Consider the following 26,717-nt stretch of genomic DNA (forward strand, 5'->3'; position numbering starts at 1 on the left):
ATCTATCTATCTATCTATCTATCTATCTATCTATCTATCTATCTATCATCTATCTATCCATCTATCATCTATCTATCTATCAATCATCTATCAATCATCTGATATATCCCATTTTGTTTATTCATTCATCCATCAACGGACACTTGATGAATAATTCTGCTATGACCATGGGTGTAAAAATATCTCTTTGAGACACTGCCTTTAATTCTGTTGGGTTTATATCCAAATGTGGAATTGTTGGATCACATGGTAAGTCTACTTTAATTTTTCAGGATCTATCATACTGTTTTTCACTTTATATTCTCACTCTGAGTGCACAAGACTTCCAATTTCTCCACATCCTCACCAACATGCACTCTTGTTTTTATTTTTCTATAATAGCAGTCATCATAACGGTGTGAGGTTGTATCTCACTATACTTTTGATTGGCATTTCCCTAATGATTAGTGATGTTGAGCATCTTTTCATATGATTTTTTGTCACTTATCTATTGTCTTTGGATAAATATCTAAGTCCTTTGCCCATTTTTAAATTAGTTTATTTGGTTTTTGTTGTTCTTTGTATAAGTTCTTTATATATTGTTGATGCTACCCTTTTATCAGATACATGATTTGCAGATATTTTCTCCCATTCCACAGGTTGCATCTTCATGGTATTGATTGTGTCCTTTGATACACAGAATTTTTTTATTTTGATGTAGTCCAGTTTATTTAGTTTTACATTTGTTATTGCTGTTGTTTAGTTTCATATCCAAGAAATCACTGCCAAATCAATGTCATGAAGCTTTCCCCCTGTTTTCTTCTAAAAGATGTATAGCCCTAATCTCTTTGTCTTTGTGTCAACCTTGTCATCCAAACTTTCTGTTGAGTTTATTTCACATTCCTATTTTTAGTTTCTAAGAGCTCCCATTCTTGATTGTATTTTTGTAGAAGTTTCTTATTTGATAGATGGATATTCTCTGATCTTTCTGATATTGCCAATTTAAAAAATGTATCCCTATATAATTGTTTTTGTTTTCTATTAATCTCCCCATCTACACCCTTGAGTTTCTTTAAATCTCCTTCCTCAATTGTCTGGTGATACTTTGTTGCACATATATATATATCTAAGGAATTCATGACATTAATTAGCTGCTGATTGGAAGTGGCTTTATAGAATGCTAGAGCTTGTCAGCTAGTAGGATAATTAATTTAGGATAATTGGGGATAAATGAGCTTCATTTGGGGGTGGGATTAGCTCCAAATGTAGATTCCTTGGAGGTTTTTCCCTGGCCTTGGTCAGTTTCTCCAGTTAAGAATCCTCTAATCTCCCTGGTGGGGTGGAATGGGGCCCAGGGGTTAGTAGACACTTATCCATCAGTGTTATTGCAGCCAAGCAGTACAGAGGAGCCGAGAGTCTCAAAGTTCAGCATGTGGACTTTCACTTAATTCCTCTCCTTTCTGTAGAGGCAGCTTCTTTTGTTTCCCATGGTACCTGTGAACCCAGATCTGGAGATTGCTCATTTAATTTCTCCACATGAAGCAATTTCCAATGTCACATTTAGGCAGAAGGCTAGATGTTAAATCAGAAAGGATTACAGCAAAATGGGGATTTGTCTGTTCCTTAAATAGACATTTAACCCAATCCTGTATTTTGATATGAGGCCGTATAGCATTCTCTCCTTCTGAGATGCCTGTTAATCATTTCTGGGGCCCTAAGGCATGGATGGACTTGCTTCTCACTAGTTTCTCAGGTAGCTCTGCTCTGTTATCACCTGCATCCCTTTATATCATCCAAAATATTGTTGCCATCATCCGTCATGTGTCTGTATGAGTTTGTACCATTTTACCTTTTATACATATTTTAATTGTGTCACAGAGAAAACGGAATTGCACAAATGAATTCACCTTCATTTCCCTGTTAAAATTTGGAAAAACCATTTTTTATAAATTGAAACCCACCTTTCTAGGTTCTGTATGTTAACTGCCAGTTATAATCTCATCTCATTATATTCAATCTGTAATAATGTCAGGTGCTTCATACCAAGCCAAATAACTACTTGAGGATATTATTGTTTTAATTTAACTTTTAAGACTCAATAATTTAATAAACTCTCATATTCTGGGTTTCAATGTCACAAACTTAAACCCTCAGCCTATTATTGAATTAAATTCATATCTTTGAACTTTAAGGTTAAAAACAAAGTTTCTGCTTTACCATGTTTTAGTAACTATTGGCAGAAATCTATTTCTTCAATGATTAAAAGACAGTATTAACTCTTTTAAAAGCATTTGTGCTTTAAATAGCTAACATGTTTTGCTGAATTTATAAATGGTTTCTTAACGTGTTCCTTTCACTTCACAGGGTAATATTATTTCACAAGTTATACTTGGAAAAGGTAAATTAATAATCTTCTCATGACTTTCACAAACATCAAAGCACAAGGATCTCTGCTTCTTGACAGCTCTTAGCTGTCTCTTCTCCTGGCTCTTGGCGGCTTGTCTCCTGTGTCTCCTCTGATGTGTTAAGTCTAATCTACTCTGAGCTAGAAAAATCAGATAATCTCCCTTGTTAAATTCATGCTTAAAGTAAAAATAAAAGATGATCTGATTAAGGGCCCAAGAGTACAGTTCATGTGTTTTAACACATGAATGTGATGATCAAAGCAAGGAAACCATCACCAATTCCTCAGTTCCTAAATATAGACTTGGCCAATCCTGAAATCCAAAAAAGCATTATGTGGGATGTACATATGTAGAATTTTGACTCAAGAAGTCTATAAGAACTTTATGACATTACTTGATCAACATAAAATAAGGTGCAGAATCGCTAACTATGCAGGAGCATTTAAATGGCTTCTGAAATGTATTTATTGCAATAGCTCTTCCGGGTTCTCCTTTCTTCTGGTGTATGAGCTATCCCCTCCCCTCATACGAACATGTCTGCCTGTAGCCGAGGTTAAGTACCTAAACTAGCTAATTTCTGCTGTATCTTAATGATCTGTGAAGAATGGGCACACAAAATTATGAAAGTGATTTCAAAAGTTTTAAACACTCTGCTATTTGTTTAAGTTAGGATTACATTCTCCAGAGTGTATGAAAATGTGTCTCTGCATGGACCTCCCCATATTTGAGGCTTGCATGTAAATGATTGCCTCAGGAAACGTTTTTTCAAAAGTAGACTTCAATATGCAAGTTGCCCTCTATAATTTTCCATATCTCAATAACTTAATATTTAACAATGTAGGTGCAATTGACATGTTTGTCTTCTGTTACATGCAGATGAACTGACAGACCTTGGGCTGAATGACGCAGCCCATCAAGGTGAAGGATTTAGTTTGGAAAGAGATTTGGTCAGCCAGACAACAGCCACACAGGATAAATCACAGGAGGAGTTTGGAACAATAAATAATAGTGTTTCTAAAGAAATATGGTTGGATTTTGAAGACTTCTGTGTATGTTTTCAGTAAGTATAAATTTTTTGTGTGTATTAAATATAGCGGATATATAAGCCATTAATTTTTAGCTATCATTCAAAAGAGTTAAACCAATATTAGTCTGATGTTGATATAGTATCCAGTAAAAATGTTAGAAAGAAAAATAGGTGAGCTGATTGCCCACATAGAATAATAATAGTCAAACAGATCTCAGGTCAGTTTCAGCTCATCCTCAGAGACTTATTTGTTGATGAAGATAAAGATAGTTTATTTACTGAGAGGGATCATTTTTGTCTCTTTAGGACAACTAACTCAATGCAGTTGTTATTATTTTTCTTCAGCTTTATTGACATATAATTGATAAAATTGTAAGATATTTAAAATGCACATGGTGATGAATCGATATACCTTGTGAAAGATTCTCCCCATCGAGTTAACACATCCAACGCCTCACACATTTGCCAATTTGGGGGGGGGGGCGGGACATTTAAGTTCTACTCTCCTAGCAAATTTCAGTGATACAAACTGGTATTATCAATGTTATACATTAGATCCTCAGACCTTATTCATCTTATAACTGAACATTTGTATCCATTTACCAACCTCTTCCTATTTCCCCCACCCTCAGTCCCTGGCAACCATTGTTCTCCTGGGTTGTTGTTATATATATATTTTTAAATTTTCATCTGTCTTTACCTTGTTCTGCCTATAATTACTTGATTCTATGAAACTTAGCATGTAGTACTAGTCCATTGCGAATGATGACAGTAACCTGTTATAAATAATGTTTTTCAGGAACATATATATTTTTCACAAGCCAAATTCATATTGCCTTAACTTTCAAAAAACAGAATTCAAGGTAAATATATTATGATCTCTTTTCTTTGTTTTATGTAAATTTTTGATTAAATCAGGCTAGTGAAAAACACCTTCAAATCTATCAAGCATTTCTAAATTTATAATTATATTAACAAAATCAATTCCTAGAGTCTTCTACTGATCTCTTATCCAGACAATAAGTAAAATTCTGCTACCTCGTATCTCCAAGTATGATTTATCGGATTATGTTCAATCCTGAGCTGCATTATTATGTAAATTCACGTTAAAAATATTTGATTTATGAATAACTGAAGCACAAATAAATTCACTATATTTGATTTCAATTAGTCTATTGAATTGCATGCTATTCCTAAAACAACAGCACATTTCTACTACAATTTCTGCTATTTTTGTCCATGTTCTTCCCTCTACAGGGAGTCTATTCCCCTTCATGTTTATTGCTTTCATCTGGCTAATGCTAGAAGTCTTTCAGAGCAGCATTCGTGTCCTTGAACCTGTGAGACCTCCTTCCCTGGCCACAGAGTCTAGGTCAAGTACCCTGACTCCATGCACTCTGTGTGACCTGTACTTACCCTCCTTGGTCCCAAAGGCCTGATTACTTCTCATGCCCCTCCCCCCACCCACCCGCTTGATGTCAACATCTTAAGAAGGACTCTGTCCTTTTGTGTACTCTTACAACACTGGTCCTGGCATGAGGCACGGACTCAATAAAAAATTCTTGACTGATTCAATTAACAAATTTCACAAATTGTGTGGCATTTTGGGGAAGACTATGAAACATATTCTAGGGAACTGGATTGTATTGAAACTCTTATGTTGCTTGTAGGGGGCCATTCAAGCCCCTGATGATATTATTTATTTATTTATTTATTTATTTATTTATTTATTTATTTTAGTTTTTAATTTTTAATTTTTAAAATTTTTTTATTCTTATGTTAATCCCCATACATTACATCATTAGTTTTAGATGTAGTGTTCCATGATTCATTGTTTGTGTCAAGCCCCTGATGATAAAGCCACATCTCTATAAGGGGGGGAAGAAAGAAGTATTGGAGATGACTTTTCTCGTTGCACTCATATTCGATGAAAATGCAGGCAGGGAAAACCTTTTGAGCATTTTTCAAGAGGTGCTCTATAGCCGGATGTCTGCTCTGAAAGTAAGGATCAGTAGTAGGGCCTGGGGGGAAGGTAGCAGGGAGAAATCGTCAACCTAGCTCTGGAGTTTATCTATAAAAACATGCAGAGGAATGCTTTGGCTTTATGAAGATAACAACACTGCTAAGCAGGAATAACCGAACCCAGAGAATGCTGTGAGAATAACATACCATTTACAGGTCGCTGTGGCATATATCCATATTCAGACTGTGGGCAATAATAAGATGAAGTCATTTATGGTTGCTTACTCTGTTGCTGGCCCCGCACTAGGTTCTTTATTGTATTAACTCTGCATAGCAAGTCCTATAAAAGGACTATTATGATCAGCATTTTGCAGGTAAGGAAACGGAGGCAGGTCAAGGCTGAGTGAATTGCCCAGGACCACCCACCTGGGAAGTGGCACAGGGATCCTGAGAATTGTGCCTGACGTGGACCCTGTGCCTTGTCACTGGTTCGCCCCTCTCACTAGGCTCACCAGGCTGGTGGCTCGGAGCCAGGCTGCCTGGTTTTGAATCCATGTTTCATCTGGGGTGGGATCTGACTAAGCTCAGTCCTCTTTGCCTCAGTTTTCTCATCTATAAAGTGATTGCGGTAAGAGCCCTATAGATAGAGTTGAGAATGTATGTAAAACACTTAGAAGAACGCCAATCATTAGCAAGGGGTAATCAGTGTTGGCTGTCATTGTTCGTAAAGGCAGTTTGGTTATGAGTTTGTTATACACCACCGTCCTAATACATGTGTGTATGTGTGTAGGACAATGGCCAACTGTTCTTTATTCTGATCCTATTTTTACAAACCGATGTAAATATAGATTTTTTTTTTTTTCCTTTTCAAGTCTCAGCTTGGCAAAATAAAATGATAACAATCCTTCTGAGTCCCTTCCTTCCCCTGAATTTTTTTTTAACATCAATGGTATGAGAAAACAATAATTTTTTCTTAGAGGGCACTGGAATCCAAACTTAGCAGCGTTTGGGATGGCCTAAAAGGAAGGACTGGTTGTGGTCTGAGGCCAGGCATTCCTTATGTTAGCGGCCACAGACTGCCAGCTGAGCCCTAGGCCTCTTCCAGAACATTCCATAGATGTTCCATTGGTGCTCAGTGTGTAGGTGGGGCAGGGGGCTCCCAAAGATGCCCTGTGCAGGCACCAGAGCAGAGTACCTCCATGTGACCTCTAGGGCCACACTGTCCCTAAATTCTCAGACTCTCAAAAATGGCAGCAAATGAGCTCTGTGCAGAAACTCCTCCTCCAGCATGTGCACTAGGCTGGCAAAACCAAGCTTCCTGCATAATTTTAGAGACTGAATACTTGAAACAACTGTCTTTATAACCAACATGTGGCAGCCAGAAAGAACCAAAGAAGACAAATGGCTAATGCTTACTATTGAAAAATATCGAGGGAAGCAATGGTTATGTTTTATCGAGCATTTCCAGCAATCTTGTCATACTTGATTAAATAACAAGGTTGCTTTTTTCACAATATGACTAGAGATTTTTCTTTCCTATTTTAATTGTTTATTTAAATATCGTTATAAAATAATATGAAAGCTTTTAATGTATAATAGCAATGACATTAATTTAACACACTTAACCATATGCCATCAGTCAAAATTCACCAAGCAGTGGAAAGGCAATAATAGTCTCAAACACCAGCCCAGGAGTTGGTAAATAGATATACCTACTCTTGACTCTCAGCTTTGCTACTTGCAAACTCTGTGACCTTTGGCAAATTACTTATTCTCTTTGTGTTTCAGTTTCTTCGTCCATGAATATGGATATCAATAGTACCCATATAGGATGGATGGAGTTCATGTTCATGTAACCCTTACGTGGCTGTCCTATTTTGCTCAGTACTGTGTTGCAACTTCAGAACAAAAATCCAGTCTGGTGCATTAGTGTGCAATGGCTGTATTTCTGAGGATCTTGTAAAAAAAGAAAGAAAGTGTTTGTATCACATAGCACCATGTAAAATACCTTAATACAACCCATTAGACATTTCCATTCTCTGCTAAAGTTACTCTGTGGCCTGTCTATTATCAGGGACCCATATTCTCTGAGTACTGCTCAGCCTCAAGCCCAGTCTCCTCCACTTGTTATTTCTGGAGCAAGCATATCCCTTTTCTTTGCTCATGGAGAAGAGTTTTGACTCTCTCTGATAGGGCAGCCAATCTCACACAGGTCCTATAGACCCAGCTTCCATAGACTATAGCCAACATTTACCCAGTGTGATTTTCTTCATATCATTAAGGCTGTAAAGTATTTATCGTGGTGTCTAGAGCATAGTAGGTTCTCTATAAATGTTAGGTATTGTATGATTATCACAAGTGGCAAATACAGCATTAATAGACTAATATTAAATTCAGTGATTCATCTTATTTCTTGCAGTTCTCAGATGAACGTGTGTCCTACTATCTATTTGTGGATAGTCTAAAACCTATTGAACTACTGGTTTGCTTTTCTGCATTGGTACGATGGGGAGAATCTGGAGGTAAGAGAGCTTTAAGAAAATTATAGTCTTAAAGCCCAGTTTACTTTCATTCAGTCCAGGGAAATACAAGATTTTTAAGCTCTGGATGAAGGAACTTATTTCCTCTCCAGAGTCTCTAAGAGAGTCCTCCTTACACCACCTTCTAGGATGCTCTTCCTGCTCAGACATCGTGGGTTATGTTCACTCTTGCTACCTGCACCTCTCCTCATCTCAGTCCTGTGTTCCCCTCTTCGGCATGCCTACTCACTCTGTTTTTCTTTCCACTTCTACATGTCATCATTCTTGAGTCTTTCAAGATCTACTGAAAAACATGCACTCTTTCTTTGATTTGACAATTCTGAAGACCTTTTCCTCCATCCCACCTTGACCTTTGTTTTGTTTTCATAATTATATTTTAGAACTTACCTGCCAATAACTGCATCATCACAGGCATCTCCATTTCAGGCTCTGACTACATGCCCTGCCTCTCCAGCTCACTCACCCTAAAACCCTTGCTCCTATAATCCTTTGACTCCTCTGGGACCACCATCCACTGACCCTCCTACTTTTCTCTGTCCTTCCTTTCCTCATGTCCTTATTTTTCTCATCCCCCGGTTTCCATGACCTGCCATTGTAACGGTAGCCTCGGACATACCTCAGTGCGATTACTCTTCTTACCCTCTCAGCTTACTGTCCTGGCAAAACCCAGATATTGGTTGAATTTGACAGATGAGCTCTGCATCTCACCTGTGTGCATCAGAGCAGCTGAATGTGACTGGAGAAAAATAATCCTATCAGCTAGCCCCACTTTCAACTGAGGGCCACAGATTTCAAAATGGCCCCTAAGCACTGCCAACGTTTCCCTGGTTCATGCATTCTCCACTCTTGTCCTAATGGATGACTATCTCAAACCTCCAGATCTCTCTAGCAGTTGCTCTCATCCCCCTGCATTTTCAGTAAATGACCTTACTGCTATTTTCATTGGAGAGATAGACAAAAATCAGGAATGACCCACCTCATCTTCCCATAACGAGCTCTTCACAATTCTAGTCACCTTCCCTCCTGCTCACATGGATGGACTGTTCTTGCTTCTCTGAGACCAGCCCTTTGCTCATATGTATGTTTGCACAAAACATCATTCTTCAATTTTTTGTCCTGTTTTGTTAAAGTTAAATCTGTTTATTTAAAAACAGATTAAGAAACAGCATTTTTTCCCTTACCAGTTTTACCTACGGTTTGTTTTTAATCTTACTTGTAGATTTATTTTTAATTAAGATAAACTTGGCTAAGCAGATCACGTTTTCCATTTTAAAGAAAATATGCATAATCAAAAAGTTTTCTTGATTTTGATAAATAAAATTCAAAATACTACCTCCTATTTCAGATGAAATAAATATTTTTACTGGATTTCCCAAGATCAATCGTGTTAATTCTATTGATCAATGAAAATCTATGGCTCTTATAAAAAAAGCAAAACCTAAACAACAAAATCAAATTATCTATAACTCAAATTTATAATTACTCGCACTGTGGAGGTACAATAAATATTTGCTGAATGCTTTTACTATTAAATGTCCTACCAACTGTGACGGCAGGGACTATGATTTTTCACCCAGTTATACCCAATGTTTTGAATGATGTCTGGTGTAGCCATGGGCAATAAATACTTGTTGAATAAATTTGCCAAACTTTAGTGGTATAAGCTTAGTATATCTACTAACTAATAACTCCTAAGCCACGCCATGTCCTAAAACATAAAATTCTATGTGTGTAGAGGTGTTTCAGGTCATGTTTTGCCCTTCTATCTTCAGCTTGAGTGTCATTTGGAAATAGGGTAAAGATATAAGCTAAGATAATTCCTGAAGATGTAATGTACACCAAAGTGACTACAGTTAATGACACTGTACGGTATATTTGAAAATTGCTAAGAGAGTAAATCTTAAAGCTTCTCATTACAAGAAAAAAATTGTAATTGTATGTAGTAATACATGTTAGCTAAATTTTCACAGTAATCATTTCACAATATATGCAAATACCAAATCATTATATGGTATACCTAAAACTAATACAATGTCATGTGCCGATGTTGTCTCAATTAAATTTTTTTTTAATTTAAAAAGTGTTTTGGCCTCACCTACTGATGAAGACTAGTAGATATTCTTTATTCATTTTAAGAGGAACACAATATGAAAATTAAATTTTTGTTCATTTTTGCTATTTCTACACATTGTCAAAGCTAAGAATCAAAAGTAAAACCTAGGGGCCCCTGGGTGGCTCAGTTGGTTAAGCAGCTGCCTTCAGCTTGGGTCATGATCCCAGGTCCTGGGATCGAGCCCCGCATCAGGCTCCATGCTCGGCGGGAAGCCTGCTTCTCCCTCTCCCACTCCCCCTGCTTGTGTTCCCTCTCTCACTGTGTCTTTCTCTGTCAAACAAATAAATAAAATCTTAAAAAAAAAAATTAAAAAAAGAGTAAAAACCTGGATTAAACAATGGGATATTTCGACCTTGCTTTGCCACTATCTTAGGAAAATCTCTTATTTTCCCAGATGAGGTGTTTTTCCTCCTTTAAAACTGCATCTAGAGGGATATGGTGATTTCTGTCACAGATGATTAAATGAGACAGTCTTGTCTGTCCTTTTGCTAACTCTCCCATTCCTGGTTTCTTTAGTGAGGAATGATTCTGTGGAGGAAAAGAGGACAGAGAGGAAGACCTGAGTCTCACTTCAGTCTTATTTCCAGTAATTATTTACCCAGAGTATTTTCTCTGGGTTTTATGAGTATTTTCAGAAAATCTCTAATTCCTGGTATTATTATTATCATTACTAATGTTGTGAAGGCCAGCTAAACTCTCACAGTCAAATTTTAACATTTTCTCTCTCCTAGCTTTAACAAAAGACAGCCCCCACATAGAGCCTGGACTGCTTACAGCTGAATCAGTTTCTTGGAAATCTCTGAAGCCCCGGGAACTTGTTACGAAGATTCATACGTATGCTACTAAGGCTACAATGGTTCGCCTGCCTGTTGGGTATGGAGTGACTTCATTTTTCCCATATGAAGAATTTTTTGAAGGCTTGTAAACCACTGGCTACCAAATAATTAAACAATATGGGATCTAGGATATTGTCTCCTAAAGTGATTTTGTAAGAAACAGATCTATCATTAAGATTCTTGAGATAGATAATTCCGTGAACAAATAAATTGAAGAAATGCTGTTCAGTAAATCTCCTTTTGGAAGACTCATAATTGTCAAAGTCTGGTAATTTCTTAAGAAAGAATATGGTTTAAAACAGCATTTCCTAAAATTCATTTATTAAACAATCCTTTTTGTTTTCTTGTAAATCTTACATTCCTTGGCAAGAACTATGATTTTATTTAAAAACAGATTGACAAACATAGCATTTCCCCCCCATGGTTTCTATTTTTTTAACCTATGGTTTGTTTTTAATCTTACCTATAGTTTTATTTTTAATTAAGATAAACTTGGCTAAGCAGATCACATTTTCCATTTTAAAGAAAATATGCATAACCGAAGTTTTCTTGATTTTGATAAATAAAATTCAAAACATTACCTCCTATTTCAGATGAAATAATTATTTTTACTGGATTTCCTAAGATCAATCATGTTAATTCTATGTGATCTATTGATCACATAGATCAAAACCTACAGCTCTTATAGAAAAAGCAAAGTCTACACAGCAAAAACAAATGCTAAAATAATGTGTGCAAGCATCCAGTATTCCTAGAAAGTAATAAATTTTAGAACTTCAATATTTCTCACTTCTACCCTAAAAACTTTGGCATACAGAGATTCTCCCAGAAGTCATTATTCTGGCTGAGTGTCATCCATCAAGACAACCAAGAACAGGGCGCCTGGTGGCTCAGTTGGTCAGGCGATTGCCTTCAGCTCAGGTCATGGTCCCAGGGTCCTGGGATTGAATCCCACATCGGGCTCCCCCTGCTCTGTGGGGAGCCTGCTTCTCCCTCTGCCTCTGCCCGCCACTCCCCCTGCTTGTGCTCTCTCTCTCTCTGTGTCAAATAAATAAATAAAATACTAAAAAAAAGAAAAAGGACAATCAAGAACAGGGAATTAATAAAGAATCTTCTTATATATATATATCCAAGTGTTTTCCCACAGGACGTTACCTATCAGCATGAATGCTTTAAACATGCTCTAAGGGCTCAGTAAATGAGGGGAAATGAGCATCCCTGCTCTCAGTGATACCCCAGCCTGGTAGGAGAGACACAAACAACATAGGTGAAATGACGCATTTGTGAGGAAATGACTATGAAATGAATCTGAAATCTACAAAAGCCCTATAGCACCGCGAATTATTGTTGTTAGGGAAAAACCGAGACTCGTCTCTTGTGATGTGACTGCAGTGTATGGGAGAGATCTCCGGCATGTTAATCATTTAGTGTAACTATTTTGTGTCCCAAATAATTAATGCAGTTAGAGTCCATGACCTCTGATGATTCTTTCAGAGTGAAAATTCAGAGGTCCTTATCCCATCCGTGTTAAAAAATTCAACTCTCACTAATGTTTGACTTCATTTGAGCACAAGTTGTCATCAAACACCTAACAGAGCTTAGAGTGGCAACAAAGGAGCCTGTGGGTCCTCATGTTTTCCATTGTCTTTAGGAGACATATGCTGCTCTTCACTGCATACTCCCCAGTAGGGCATTCCATACACATCTGCAGCATGGTGACTTTTGTCGTTGGAGATGAAGATGTTGTGCTACCCCACTTTGAGCCGGTAAGTACTTAAGCAACCATGATTTTTTGTGTGTGTGTGTTTGTACCTTTTTTTTCAAAGATTTGGAACTAAATCACGTTCCTGTCTTTTATTCAACTTACCCATTTATTTTATTTTATTTTTTTTACCTTTTAAAACTGTTAATTAAGTATATCCTACAAGAAATTCCTCCCCAATGGCATGTACAATACACAGTCTAAACTCTAGGGATACAAATAAAATAATTCTCGTTTTTCTGCAACAACTGCCTTCACCTCTGCTCTGTGGAATCCCCTGTCATGTCTGTTAACATTTCAGGTAGATCCCATAGCATACTGGTCCTTTGGGATGTATAGAGGATCAGTACAGGCCTTTCCATTAGTTTAAAATTGTGGTATCATATGTTCCTTGTACCCTCTTCCTTGGCCTAAGGAATTTGGAGTGTTTGACTCTGGGATTCAAGGAGGGAGGATCCATGGAAAATTCTGTCATTCTTGTTCATCTCCTCTTCTCTTGGCTTCTTCTTAGTTTCTTTTTCTCCTCTGTTCTGAAGCATCTGAAAGAAGAAACAAGGTAAATGAACCTAGCATTTCCCCTGAGATTCTGTCTTGGTTTTAGACATCCTCCATAACACATCTTCTTTAGATATGTGGGCCTCTGCTTTTGGGGGGCCAATTTGCATGGGGCATTCCCACTGCACAATTCAGTTTTACACCCTCCCCTGAACCCATGTCCATGTAGCACCTCATTGTATTAATGAGGCAGGATCTTCTCACCCAGTTGGTAAACCTCTGGGCCAAGACAGCAGCAAGATGGCTCAGTAGCTCTTTTATGTTAATGTTGCTGTGGCCCAGACATGCTCAGTCATGAATTCTTGCCTCTCTGGGCGGTGGTTGTGCAGGATTCCCTATGGCTGCCTCCTCTCTGCTGTGCTGTTTCTCACCAGTCCTCTCCTTCCTGTTCAATAGAAGAAAGATCAACAAGCCCACCTTATAAGTGCATGTGTCTTATTCCCTTAATTATGTTTATTCTGCTTATTTAAAATTCTTGTTTAATCTTTTCTTTGTTTTCTTTAAAAAAAATAATTCTGCTTTAGGTAGTATGGACTATCCAGTTTGTCTCTTTAGATGACTTAACTTCATAGGTGTTTAGTTATTTTGGTCTGTGAACCCATCTGTCCCTGGGGTTATCAATTCCTCCGTCTTGTAAAAATTATTGGACCTGAAAGCCAGGCCCTATTATTCTTCAGTTCTAATGAAGAAGCAAGAGATAGACTAGTCCAAGAGCAGAGAGACTCAAGCTCCTCAGACCCATACAGGATCACTCCCAGTGCTGCCTCTTGACCAGACAATTTTTCTGGTCATAGCTTCACGTCAGGGAGAAACACCAAGCTTTCTCTAGGCTTTCAGACATTGGGGGAGAAGGTAATAGAATGGTAAATGCATTAAGGGGGCAAGTCAGTTGCATCTGTCTTCATCAGCAGGAGATCTGTACTTGTCTAGGCATTGGGCCATTCCTCAAAATCTCTGCAGGGAACTAAGGAGCAATGATGGCACCATGGTGCTCCCTAGGAAAGGAGCAAAAACACAAAGTTTTGCTTCAACTTCACCCTCTTCATGCTGTCTGAAATCACCCTCTGCTCTGGGCAGCTCATCCTCTACCCACCAACTACCCACTACACACCAATCAAAAGAATTTTCAAACTCCTCAGGGTTCTCTTCCTCACTCTCCCACTTTCTCCCCCACCCCTACACTGACTCTCTTTTTGGTTTTGACCTACAGATTTGCAATTTGACATCCAATTTCTTTCTTCCACCAGCTTTATTGAGGTAAAACAGGCAAATAAAATTGTAAGTTATATAAACTGTACATCGTGGTGATTTGATATACATAAACATTGTGAAAGGATCCCCACCATCTAGTTAATTAACACAACCATCACCTCACATACTTATCTTTTTTGTTGTTGTTGACAACATTTTTTTTGGGTGACATTTGAGTTCTATTCTCTTCACAAATATCAATTACACAACACAGTGCTATCAACTATAGTCACTATGGTATACATGTAGATCTTCAGACCTTATTCAACTTACAGTTGAATGTGTGTACCCTTTTACTAACCTTTCCTTAGTTTTCCCACTCCCTAGCCCTTGACAACCACTTTTCTACTCTCTGTTTTTGAGTTTTTTTGTTTGTTTTTAAATATTCCACATATAACTGATACCATGCAGTATTTGTTTTTCTCTGTCTGGTTTATTTCACTTGGCATAGTGTCTTCAAAGTCCATCTATCCATATTGTCACCAATGGCAGGATTTCTTTCTTTCTCATGGCTAAATAATATCCCATTATCTCTGTGTGTATGTATGTATGTGCGTGTGTATATATATATATTATATATATGTGTATATATTACACATATACACTACAGCTACACACACACACACACACACACACACACTGCATCTTCTCTATCCATTCATCCATTGATGGACACTTAGGTTGTTTCCATTTCCTGGCTGATGTGTATAATGCTGCAATGAATATGGGGATGCAGATATATTTTCAATGTCCTGTTTTCATTTCCTTTGTTATACACCCAAAAGCAAGATTGCTAGATTAGATGATAGTTCTATTTTAAATTTTTTGATGAATTTCCATACTATTTTCCATGTCCCTATCTCCTTTTTGCTTTTATTGTCTCCTCAGAGTCCATAGCAGGAGGGAGCCAGAAGCAGGAGGGAGCCAGTTCACCCTCTTAACTTTTTAATCTTTATCACTCCCTCCCTGAACTCTTCTCTGCCCATCAGTTCTCCAATCCCACACAATTTTTTCAAAGTAATTCCTAGACATCCTTCAGAACTAAGTCTGGGTATTAATACTGTGGCAAAATTTCCCCTGGCTCCCAATATGAGGTAGGTGTTCTTCCCATGTGTTCCCACTACAGCAGGGATTATATCCCTTGTTTTATATCTTTGAGATCATAGACTCTAGGAAAATGCTTTGATCAAGCAAGCGTTTCATAAATAACTATTTAATCAATCATATAGAAGAGGTTTACTCTATTAACTGAAATTAAATTTTTGTAAGCTTAATTACACTTAAATAAAAAAGAAAGTGAGGCTGGCTGCTATGCTTTGTCTCCACAGGAGAGCTACCGATTTACAGAGCAGTCTCTAACGATTTTGAAAGCTGTTGGAAATGTGATTGTTAGTTTCAAAGATAAGGGTAAACTCTCCGTGGCTCTGAAGGATTTACAAGCAGCTCACTACCCTACACCCCTCCACAATAAAGAACTAACTTCACAGCACTTCAGGGTAAGCACATTTAAGTTATGATGTTTCTAGAAGGATACTTTCTATTTGAAAAAAATACTTATATCTTATATTAGGTGATCCCCAAAATTTAACCTTTAAAAAGACTTACATACATTTCCAAGACAAAGAGAAAGAACTTGCAACTGCACGTTTTCTAAAGTGGTATCTAAGAAAAAGGGAGGGAAAAAGTTTATTCCTTCATTTTCCATAGAGAGAATTAAGCCTTGCTTTTGTAATTTGTATTTGCCCTTATAGTATCTTGTATTCTATCTGGCAACGCTACCTGGGACACAATCACTCCTAATTGAGAACTGCTCACTTAAAGCATGAATAATCTGCAAGAAATACCTGCCATGATTTACTCTTCAACCAATCTGATTTCCTCCCTTAAGTGAACTCTGTTATGCATTCTTGAAGGTGATGGCTCTAGATGGCTTAAGACGGTGTTCACAAGCTCTAAAAATAAGCAAATAATTAAACCATCATATGACAAGAAAGCTATGGTCTCCCCTTCTACAGCTGGCCCCTAAGGCCATAGCTGGTATTCAACATCTCTCTCCTCTACCACCCATTCTAGATTTCCCCTTTTTTCTAGCCAATGCTCCAGCTGTTCTGGTTGCCCGGTGGGTGACCTAGACTTTCAATCCTGATGAGCACAAGACCTTGATTGCCTTACTCTTTTCAGGCTGTGATTAATCATTCACTGCGGAAGCACCAAGAAGTGTCCCAGCAAATTCAGGCATAATTCTTCCTGTCCCCATTATGCAGCAGAAACCCTAGTACTTCATGACAATCAGAGTAAATTCTCCCCCCACACCATTATATTTGTTCCTTTTTTCCTATTTGTATACCAGAATGAGAAGCTCAAAGCAACCAGGCATATATCATAACTTAGGTTTATTGTAAATCATATCATGTTCCCTGATGGAAACATTCCTTGCCCTCCATCCCCAGGAATTAGGTCCTCCAATTTAGCAAACTGCCTGTTGGGACAGGGAACACTAATTATTGCAAATGGACCACTGGAAATAATGGTGAGAGAGGCCAATCCTACTTCCAATCTTTGAATCCCAGGCCTGTATGTCTTAGATTTTACAGATATAGCAGTGGATGTTGGTCTTTGGTTCTGTTCATATATACCGTGCCCTGGAGATACCCTGTCAGTTCTCCAGGATGTCATCTCCAGGCTGGCCCCTTAGCTGAGGCTTTTATATGCCGTTCCAGTTTGCCAGGAATTTTATCAATTCTTTCTATGGTATATATTAGGACCATTGAGTCCCAAACATTCTCCAGTGGTTAAATCTCCTCCGTATAATGAGACCCTTGGTCCAAGGGGGATGTTAGGTTGAATCTGATGTTTGTAAATCAGATTTTCTGTAACCCCTTGGGTAATAATGCTGGCAGAGGCACCAAGGAAAGAGAAAGCAAACTCATATTTGAGGTAGGTGTCAATGCTAGGAAGGACGCTGGGGAGAGGAAGAATTATGTCTGAATTTGCTGGGACACTTCTTGGTGCTTCCGTACCTCCTTGATAGAAGCCCACTGAACTAAACTTGCCACCACGTGCTAACTGGAATCCCCAGAGGATGATATTGTATTAAAGTTTCTGCTACTGACAGATTAGACTGCTAAGCCTGGGTGAAAGAGAGCCCAAACTATTGGAACCATTCGTAGTTCCTGTCCCTGAGTACTTGTGCATGAGTCTGTTGTTGCTAGGCCAGATCTAATATGTAAAGGACCTTTGTGCATGCTTCACTTACACAGAAGGGAGCTATTTTGGTAATGAAATACTTTAAATTTTTAAATATTTTTATACTTTTGTATTACGTAGTTATGTGACATTTCTTCAGAGCCACATCCCATAAATCAATACATTTCAAATTTGTCTACCATAAACAATTCCAGATGGATCAGTTGCAGCATACTATAAGTATCCCATAGATAAGGACCCTCTCACTAATAAATATCATTAGTGTGTTTTCTGGGAGGTCCTTCATTATCATGCTTACAAAACAATTGGTGCTCAAATCTCCCACAGATCTTTCTCTTGCTTTGGATCCTGCTCAAAGCTGATGGCCTTGTAAGTCACTCAGTAAATGCATTGGAATAATATTCCCCAAAGCAGAATATTCTATCACCAACTCCAGAGAAGACTATCAAGGATTGGCCTCTTTCTTAGTTGCAGTGTCTTATCCTTTACTTTAGAGGGGATGTTCCAACATGCCTAATCCTCTGGACCCCTGAAATCACTGGTATGGTGAATCCATGAATCTGTGTGAGGATTATTCCCCACTCTCTAGCATGCACGTGTCTTAATCAGGAAGTCAGAGTAATGGTCCCTTGCTGCCCACAGGTCTGAGTTCACTGAGGTCATCAACATCCATATGTAGCCCAGAGTGATGTCCTGTAGAACACCAGAGTGATGTCCTGTAGAACACCAACATGAATACTTAAATGTAACAGAGAGTAGGAGGATTAACATAATCATGTATTTTTCTTATTTTTATCCTAGACGCTGAAATACTTAGAGCATTTTATTAGCATGTCACAAAAAACACATCTAACTCATTTAAGTCATAACAAGGAGCTGGATGTGCTAATTTCTTATAAGAATATAGGGAAATCTTGACACCCAAGGATAGGAATGACTCAGTGCGGAACTTCAAAGAGGGGATAGACAGCCCTTTGAACGTATCTTCTTCATTTTGTTTTTCTCCTTATAGACTTGTTATCTCTGCTCCTAAGTTCATATCATGGAAAAACTGACTCCTGACTTACATCACTTTCCCATATGAGTCCAGTTTAGAATATCTTGATCCTGATCTCAAATTATTCAACCAAAGTAACAATGATTTGCCCAGCTTGGGTTAGGTGGTTTCTTACAGGCTTATCCACCATTGTCGGTTGATGGGGCAGTTATAAATATAGATTATGAGATTAGGTTCCCAATATGGGGAGGCACCCCTCTGGAGTAGTCAGAAAATGTGGACTAAGCAGGAAGTACAATAGTCATGTCTTTGAAGAGCACTGTATTTCACCAATTCTAAGATGCACATTTCTTTTCACACTTTAACATGAGAAGGAAATTAGAGTGTGTCTTATAATTGGTGGTTCCTTATAATCATTACTGGCCAGGTAGCCTTCAGAATTCTCTACACACACAGGGACATGTTCATAAGGGTTCATACCGGTACCGCTTCAAAAGAAATCTGTGTATTTTTTGGACAAAGGCCTAATCCTTGTGGGAAGAGAATTAAATGACATTAGAGAGCCTCTCAAAGAAACATGAAAGCAGAGGGATTTTCCCTACACCAGACTGACACCCCCCCGCCCCTGAACCCCTCCCCCTACCGAGGCACAGGGAAAGAGAGAGAAGGAGAGGAGAACCTGGCTAAAAATCACCTCAAATGGTGTCCCAGGCACCTTACATAATCCACTAAGTACATTACTCCCTGTGGACAAATAAATAGCTAAAAGTAAGCCAGCAGCAGGGTGCTGAGGCTTGGTGGTTACTCTCAGTGGCATGAGTAGATAAATGGAATCCCTCAGAATTTCAAGATAAAAACTATGAAAAAACTTGGAAGAAGGAATATGTGTTCTGGTTATGGTCTAAAAACCTTCCATGGGTCCTCTTTGGTAGGATCAGGAATAAGCCAGCACCAACACTTACTGAATGGGGGTCGGTGGTTTGAGTGAAACCCCAGGGACAAAAGTAGAATGCACTCTAGGCAATGGTGCATCTTCAAAGCTTGACAACATAAAGGACAAAATTATATAGGAAAACACAGATGTTAAGTATTTTCAAAAAGTGATTTGCAAGAGTAAGAGTTTGAATATAAATGTTTTCAGAATACTTAACCAACTTATGTGGCTTCTTTTATTTTTTTCATGTATGTTTCAGTGTGATGTATGACAAAAAAGCTCTGTCTAAATAAATCTACAAGAGTTTTTTCAGTAGGAAGTAAATACTCAGATGAAAATAAGAAAGTGATAAAAAGTCTAAGCAACATTCTTTTTTGGTAATACATGAAACAATAGTGTGTCTTATAGTGGATGGTGTTTTAGAACCAATGAAATATAGTATTTAACTTGCTTAAACACAAAGGCCATATTTTTCATCTTATGCTATATTTCTTCAATCAGTTATATTCTGAGTGTACATTATAAACATTATAGTGATTAAATTTTATTAAATTAGAACTGGTAAGGTGATAAATAATTTTGCTCTCTTCCTGGGTGAATGAGACTTCAAGATCTTCTGTTATATTGTGCATCTGAAAAATATGTATTTTTATTTTTAGAGTATTTAAAGTTTTATACTTTAATTTGAATACACTTCAAATGCATTCTGTGCTCTCTAAATGTAACATTACCTGACAATGTTATTTTCTTGGTTTAAAAAACGTTAATGTTATTTTCTTGGTTTAAAAAAGTGGACTAACATATTTTATCTTTTTCAGGTTTTTCATATTTCTTTATGGCGTTTAATGAAAAAAATTCAACCAACAAAACTTCCTCCCAACTTTAAATTTGCATTTCGTGCTATGGTTTTGGATTTGGAGTTACTCAATTTCTCCTTAGAAGAGGTTTCTTTAGGTACTGAATAATTTAGATATTTGTTTGACAAAGGACTTTCTAGCCTTATAGAAGAGAAATAATTTGAGAAAAGCACAAAGATTTTGTGGAGTAGGTAGACTAGGTCTATACCAAACAGGTGCAGAATTCAAGCTGTGCTCTGGGAAGCCCATGGTCTCCAACCATCTGCCTGTGTCCCCAACTTCACGTATTTCCATGGAAGCCCAGAATTCCCCTGTTTTATTTGTTTCTTCCCTGAAAGACTATGAAAGTGGCTAACATTTACGATATGATTAGAGGAATTCTGGGAAGATCTTCAGATCCAAGGACCCTCCTTTCCCACTCTCCCAATGCTCTACTCACGCAATTTTAACATTTTCTTTCAGTTTTGAGAGAAACCCCTTACTATTTTCACAGAAGAATTCATAGTAGCTCACTCAGTATGTAGTGTTTCCTTTCTCCAGAATGTTTACGTTCTAAAAAAAGGGCCACCTGCAGAGCACAATATTAAATACAAAGACAAATCTATCATTGTGGCACTTTATATGTCAGGGGACTTTAAAGGTATTGAAAACTGGGGAAAACTGGGTATTGAAAACTGGGGAAAGGATTAAATACTTTAACTCAACTTTCAGTCCAAAATTTGTTTTTCTCTTTCCAGCGGAATGGGTCGACATTAAATACTGCCTACCAGTAAGTGATAAAGAATATTCTCCTGAGGAAGTAGGAGCAGCAATTAAAATTCAAGCCATGTGGAGAGGGACTTATGTCAGATTGCTTATGAGAGCTAGAACACCAGGTACCCTTTTCCAGTCATTTATAAAATAAACTTGTGTATGTAAGAATGAATATTTGTGTGCTAATGAAAAACATTTTGGAGTTATCTTACTTTATTATTGGGCTAATTCTTTGTAATTCGATAAATATTGAAATTCCTTGAGGTCAGAATGCATGTCAGGACACTCACTCTCTAGCTCCCAGAATTTAGCACAGTGCCTGGCACAGAGTAAGCACACAACAAATACGTGCTGGAAGAAAGAATGAGGGACTCAGTGAATGATCAGCTATGTCTCCCCAGTCTGTTGTGAGTCTTACAGCACAGAGAACTAGTCTTTTCCTCTATGCATCTCCAATGTCTAGCAGAATGCTACAGCAGTCAGCTTCAGCTAAGCTGTGGATATTTTTACATTTCTAGATCATTTTTCAAAGAAATAAATGAATGAGTAAATGAATGAATGAGTTGAGTGAAAGAAGCTTTCATGTGTCCATGTGGCATACATTTACAGAGCACAGAATGCATTTGAAGTGTATTCTAGCTATTAAATCAACTTATCAGTGTATTCTATTAAATCAAAATATGTACGCATAATAAACTATTTTTGTGAAAAAGGTTATTTTATTTTAGCTTTTTATCAGCTTAAAATAAAACACCGCAGTGGCAAAAATTATATTTAATCATTTTCATTCTGCAGTTTTTGTTTATAAGAAAAGGCTTATCTCCAATAGAATTTTTTTTAAGATTTTATTTATTTATTTGAGGGGGGAGAGAGAGAGAGAGAGAAAGAGAGAGAGAGCTTATGAGTGCACAAGTGAGGGGAAGGGCAAAGGGAGAGGGAGAAGCAGACTCCCTGCTGAGCAGGGAGCCCAACTCTGGGCTCAGTCTGATTCGGGACCCTGGGATCATGACCTGAGCCGAAGGCAGACGCTTAATTGACTGAGCCACCCAGGCGCCCTCCAATAGAATTCTTTGAATGTACTGAAACATTTTGTTGTAAAGTGTCTCTATTTAAAGTATTTATTTATTTAATTTATTTTTCTTTTTAAGATTTTATTTATTCATCTGACAAGAGAGAGACATAGCGAGAGAGGGAACACAAGCAGGGGGAGTGGGAGAGGGAGAAGCAGACTTCCCGCCGAGCAGGGAGCCCGATGTGGGGCTCAATCCCAGGACCCTGGGATCATGACCTGAGCCGAAGGCAGACGCTTAACGACTGAGCCACCCAGGCGCCCCTCTATTTGAAGTATTTAATGAGAATAATCAAAATGTTCATCTGAGCAGGGAAAACTACAGATACACAAATGTAAAGTAAATAAACTGCATTGTATAGTTGTATGAGAGAAAAATATTACTGTTGCTTGATTTTGATATTATTCTATTAGAAAAAGTAAAGATAGATTTATCAAATTAAATATATAGTAAAATATACTTTTTGTTGTCCACATATGCTGTAAAAATTATATTCAAACAATGATTTTCTTTCTCTTTTTAGACACAGAAACTTGAAGAACTTAATAATGTTTTAATAATATTTGCATTTCTTTCACTCAATGAATATTTATTGAATAACTTGTGTGCACAGCACTGTTCTAAATTCTGATTTTATTGAAGTCAGTTAAACCGACAGAGTTTCTGCTTTGATGAATCTTGTGTTCTAGTGGTGGTAGACATACAATAGACAAGTAGATATATTAAGATACCAATTTCAGATTCTAGTAAGTACTATGAAGAAATTAAAATAGGATAATTAGGGAAAAAGTCAGTTTCTGACTTGTTAAATTTGAGCCATTTACTATGGATTTGCATTTTTCTGACCAAATCATCTAGTCCTAAACAAATGTGGATTATGGGACTGAGTTTTAGTGGGATCCCATTAGCTGTTGTTTTTTAGAAAAATTGAATGAATTATTTTTTGTCATAAGAGCGTGCATAAAGAACTTTTAGTGTGATAAAAGATCTGATGTAAACTCTTTGATGAGAATGTTCAATTAGATCAAAGAACACTTTATGATGTCACTGAAGATGAAGGAAAACAGCACAAATCGATGAGCAGAGCTGTTGACTAGAAGTTTATAGCTTTATATTTTAACATAATTTTGCTGCTAATAAAGCCTATGGCTTTGGATACCACCTTGTGAATTTCAGCTTCTTTATCTGTAAAAGGAGGGCTTTGAACAAGATGATCTTTCAGGCATCTTGCAATTTTTATATTGCTATTTTTAATTATTATTTTTAGACACAAAGGAAAATAACAGTGTTGCAGATATTCTTCAAAAAGTTTGGAGTATATTGGAACTGAATATAGAACAGTATGCAGTTTCTCTCTTAAGGTAAGGCAGCATAATGAAATTTCTTATTGTAGTATCTTGGTATCCTTCAAGTTCCTGTTCAAGTGCTACCATGTTCATTTGAGTTTTCTTAATCACTGCAGTGAGAAACACCGCTTCTTCTGAACTTCCACAATATTTTATCTGAAGCATTTCTATGGTACTTACTACTTTTGGTTTGTCTTAATTATACTTAACTAATATTCTAAGCAGAAAACCTCTGAGAAGCAGAGCAGTTTCTTTTTTCTTTTCTTTTTTTTTTTAAAGATTTTATTTATTTATTTGAGAGAGAGAATGAGATAGAGAGAGCATGAGAGGGGGGAGGGTCAGAGGGAGAAGCAGACTCCCTGCTGAGCAGGGAGCCTGATGCGGACTCGATCCAGGGACTCCAGGATCATGACCCGAGCCGAAGGCAGTCGCCTAACCAACTGAGCCACCCAGGCACCCGCAGAGCAAAGTTTCTTGAAGTTTCATGGTGTTGAGGTGACCATGGTCAGAGTTTGGGACCTACTAGGGGAGGGGACTGCAGCAAACAATTGAGATTGTCAGTTGAAATCCCTGGACAGTAACACTCTAGAAACAGGGGTAAACCAGAAGTAGACTGAGCCTCAGCAAAACTACTGTAGCCACAAACCATATCTGAGCGACAGGATAATCTGAACAAAACTGAGAAATTATAAATTATATGTGTATATATACACACACACATACAGACATATTTAAAAGAGGCAAACCCTCTGGTGATGTTGGAGTTAGCAGACAAAATCTCACAATGTAACTGTAATGGAAATGCCAAAGAAAATAAAGAATAAGGAGAAAATAGATCAAAAGTTTAGATTAATAAAGCTGAGTCAAATGGAAATTACATAAATGATTTTTTTTTAGATAATGTTTTTTATTTAACACCACAGTATTTATTAAGGTCATTAATTTATCCTAACTGTTTAGTTAGATAAATTTTGCTAATTAATTACACATACTCATAAAACTACTGCAAAAACATGATACAGAATATTTCCATCACCCACAAAGTTTTGTTTCTGCTCTTTTATATAACTCATCCCTTCCCAACAAGAAACCTACACTCTGAGTTTCATCACCATAGATTAGATTTGATTGTTCTTCAATTTCATATAACTGAAATCACACAGCATGTGCTCTTTTGTGTCTGGCTTATTTCACTCAGAAATATTTCTGAGATTTTTAACAACTGAAATTAAAAACTTATTTGTAGATTTAACAGCAGATTAATCAGAACAGATGAAGAGATTGGTGAACTTGGAGATAGGTCAATAGAAAAGTATCCAAACTGAAGCATAGAAGAAAGCGAATGGGAAGTAAGAAAGCAACATAAGGGACATGTGGAATATGCTCAGAAAGTCCAATATTGTCATTATAGCCCCAGACTGTAAAAAGATAATAACTGAGAACTTTCCAAAACTGGTAAAACACATCAACTCATGTTTTCAGGAGACTGCATGCAAACTCCATGCAGAAAGCCTACAAAGTAAAGTATTCCTAGACTAATTGCAGTGAAACTACTGAAAAACAAAGGCCAAAAGAAAAACCTTCAAACTGGCCAGAAAAATAATGCATATTATCTTCAAAGGGCAATCAACAAATAGCTACATATAAGAATAAATTCATGACCTTAAGCAATGAGAAATGTAGAAGTTAGGTATAAGGTTTTAAAGAGTTCTAAAGTTATAGTATTATTGCAGAAATGGTAAAACTAATAATTTAGATGAAACTCTAACAGGGGAGGGATGCATGGTATCCTTTCTAGCAATATACTAATGAACAGCTAGTGAATTTAGGAAGAGATAAGATTAATCTCACAAATCTTCTAGAGAACAGAAAAAGAGGAAACACTAACCAATTCATAACCTTGTTTTAAAAAATTCAACAAGGACAGTAAGAAAATGAAATTGCAAACCAGTCACCTTCAAATTGCAAACCAATCACCCTTTTGAATAGATGCAAAAGATGTGTAATAAAATATTAGTAAATCAGAATCCATCGTCTCTCATGGTTCATCTCCCCCTCCGATTCCCCCCCTTTCATTCTTCCCCTCCTGTTACTTTCTTCTTCTTCTTCTTCTTTTTTTTTTTAACATACAATGTATTATTTGTTTCAGAGGTACAGATCTGTGATTCAACTGAGGGTTCTAGGGGGAGAGGGGTGGGAGGATGGGTTAGTCTGGTGATGGGTATTAAAGAGGGCACGTTCTGCATGGAGCACTGGGTGTTTACGCAAATAATCATGGAACACTGCATCAAAAACTAATGATGTAATGTATGGTGATTAACATAACATAAAAAAATTTTTTTAAATGAAAAAAATTAGTAAATCAAAATTGGAATTAAATAAAAAGGATAATGCCTTATAATCAAGTAGGCCTCTCATTTCCAGGTATACAATGGTGGTTTAACGTTAGAAGATTTGTCATTTTAATTCAGTACATTAACAGGGAAAAGGAACAAATCATTTGGTCCTCCAGATAGAATCGGAAAAAACATTTGATAGAATTTAACACAAATTCAAAATTATTTAATTATTTATTTTTTTGTTTTTAGAAAACTTGGACTTTTAGAGAAGAAAACTTTTAGAGAAGTCTTTCATTAATATGTTATTGGTATCTGGTATTTTCAAAACTTACTACAAACATGATTAGTGGTGAAATTTTGAAAGAATTTTCCTGGGTTTAGAAATGAGACAAAAATGTCTGCCTGATGACTTTCATTCACAATAATCCTGGAATAATTCTGAGAAGGACAAAATGGCAATAAAGCAAAGTAAAAGTCATTAGGATTTGAAGGGAAAAAATAAAACCACCACTGTTCACAGACGATATGATTGTATATGTAGAAAATATTTTTTTAAATTAATTTATTTGATAGAGAAAGAGACAGCAAGAGAGGGAACACAAGTAGGGGGAGTGGGAGAGGGAGAAGCAGGCTTCTCGCCCAGCAGGGAGCCTGATGCGGGGCTCAATCCCAGGACCCTGGGATCATGACCCGAGCCGAAGGCAGACGCTTAATGACTGAGCCACCCAGGAGCCCTGGTAGAAAATATTTTAAAATCTGCAGAAAAATTATTAGAGTTAGAGAA

The 26,717-nt window shown here is 37.2% G+C and overlaps 1 protein-coding gene across 1 annotated transcript in view; it reads left to right on the top strand.

Annotated features, from left to right (window-relative positions):
• ADGB (androglobin) overlaps positions 1-26,717 on the top strand; it is a 148,922-nt gene that overhangs the window by 77,025 nt on the left and 45,180 nt on the right. Inside the window, 10 exon segments of the mRNA XM_034990949.1 lie at positions 2,344-2,380; positions 3,258-3,444; positions 4,211-4,274; positions 7,793-7,895; positions 10,758-10,899; positions 12,514-12,628; positions 15,759-15,926; positions 20,387-20,522; positions 21,163-21,300; positions 23,516-23,609. Of these exon segments, the coding sequence (XP_034846840.1) occupies positions 2,344-2,380; positions 3,258-3,444; positions 4,211-4,274; positions 7,793-7,895; positions 10,758-10,899; positions 12,514-12,628; positions 15,759-15,926; positions 20,387-20,522; positions 21,163-21,300; positions 23,516-23,609 (1,184 nt within the window).

The sequence above is a fragment of the Mirounga leonina genome, unplaced genomic scaffold (assembly GCF_011800145.1).
Source record: "Mirounga leonina isolate KUSES-001 unplaced genomic scaffold, KU_Mleo_1.0 Mir_53, whole genome shotgun sequence".
Taxonomy (NCBI): domain Eukaryota; kingdom Metazoa; phylum Chordata; class Mammalia; order Carnivora; family Phocidae; genus Mirounga; species Mirounga leonina.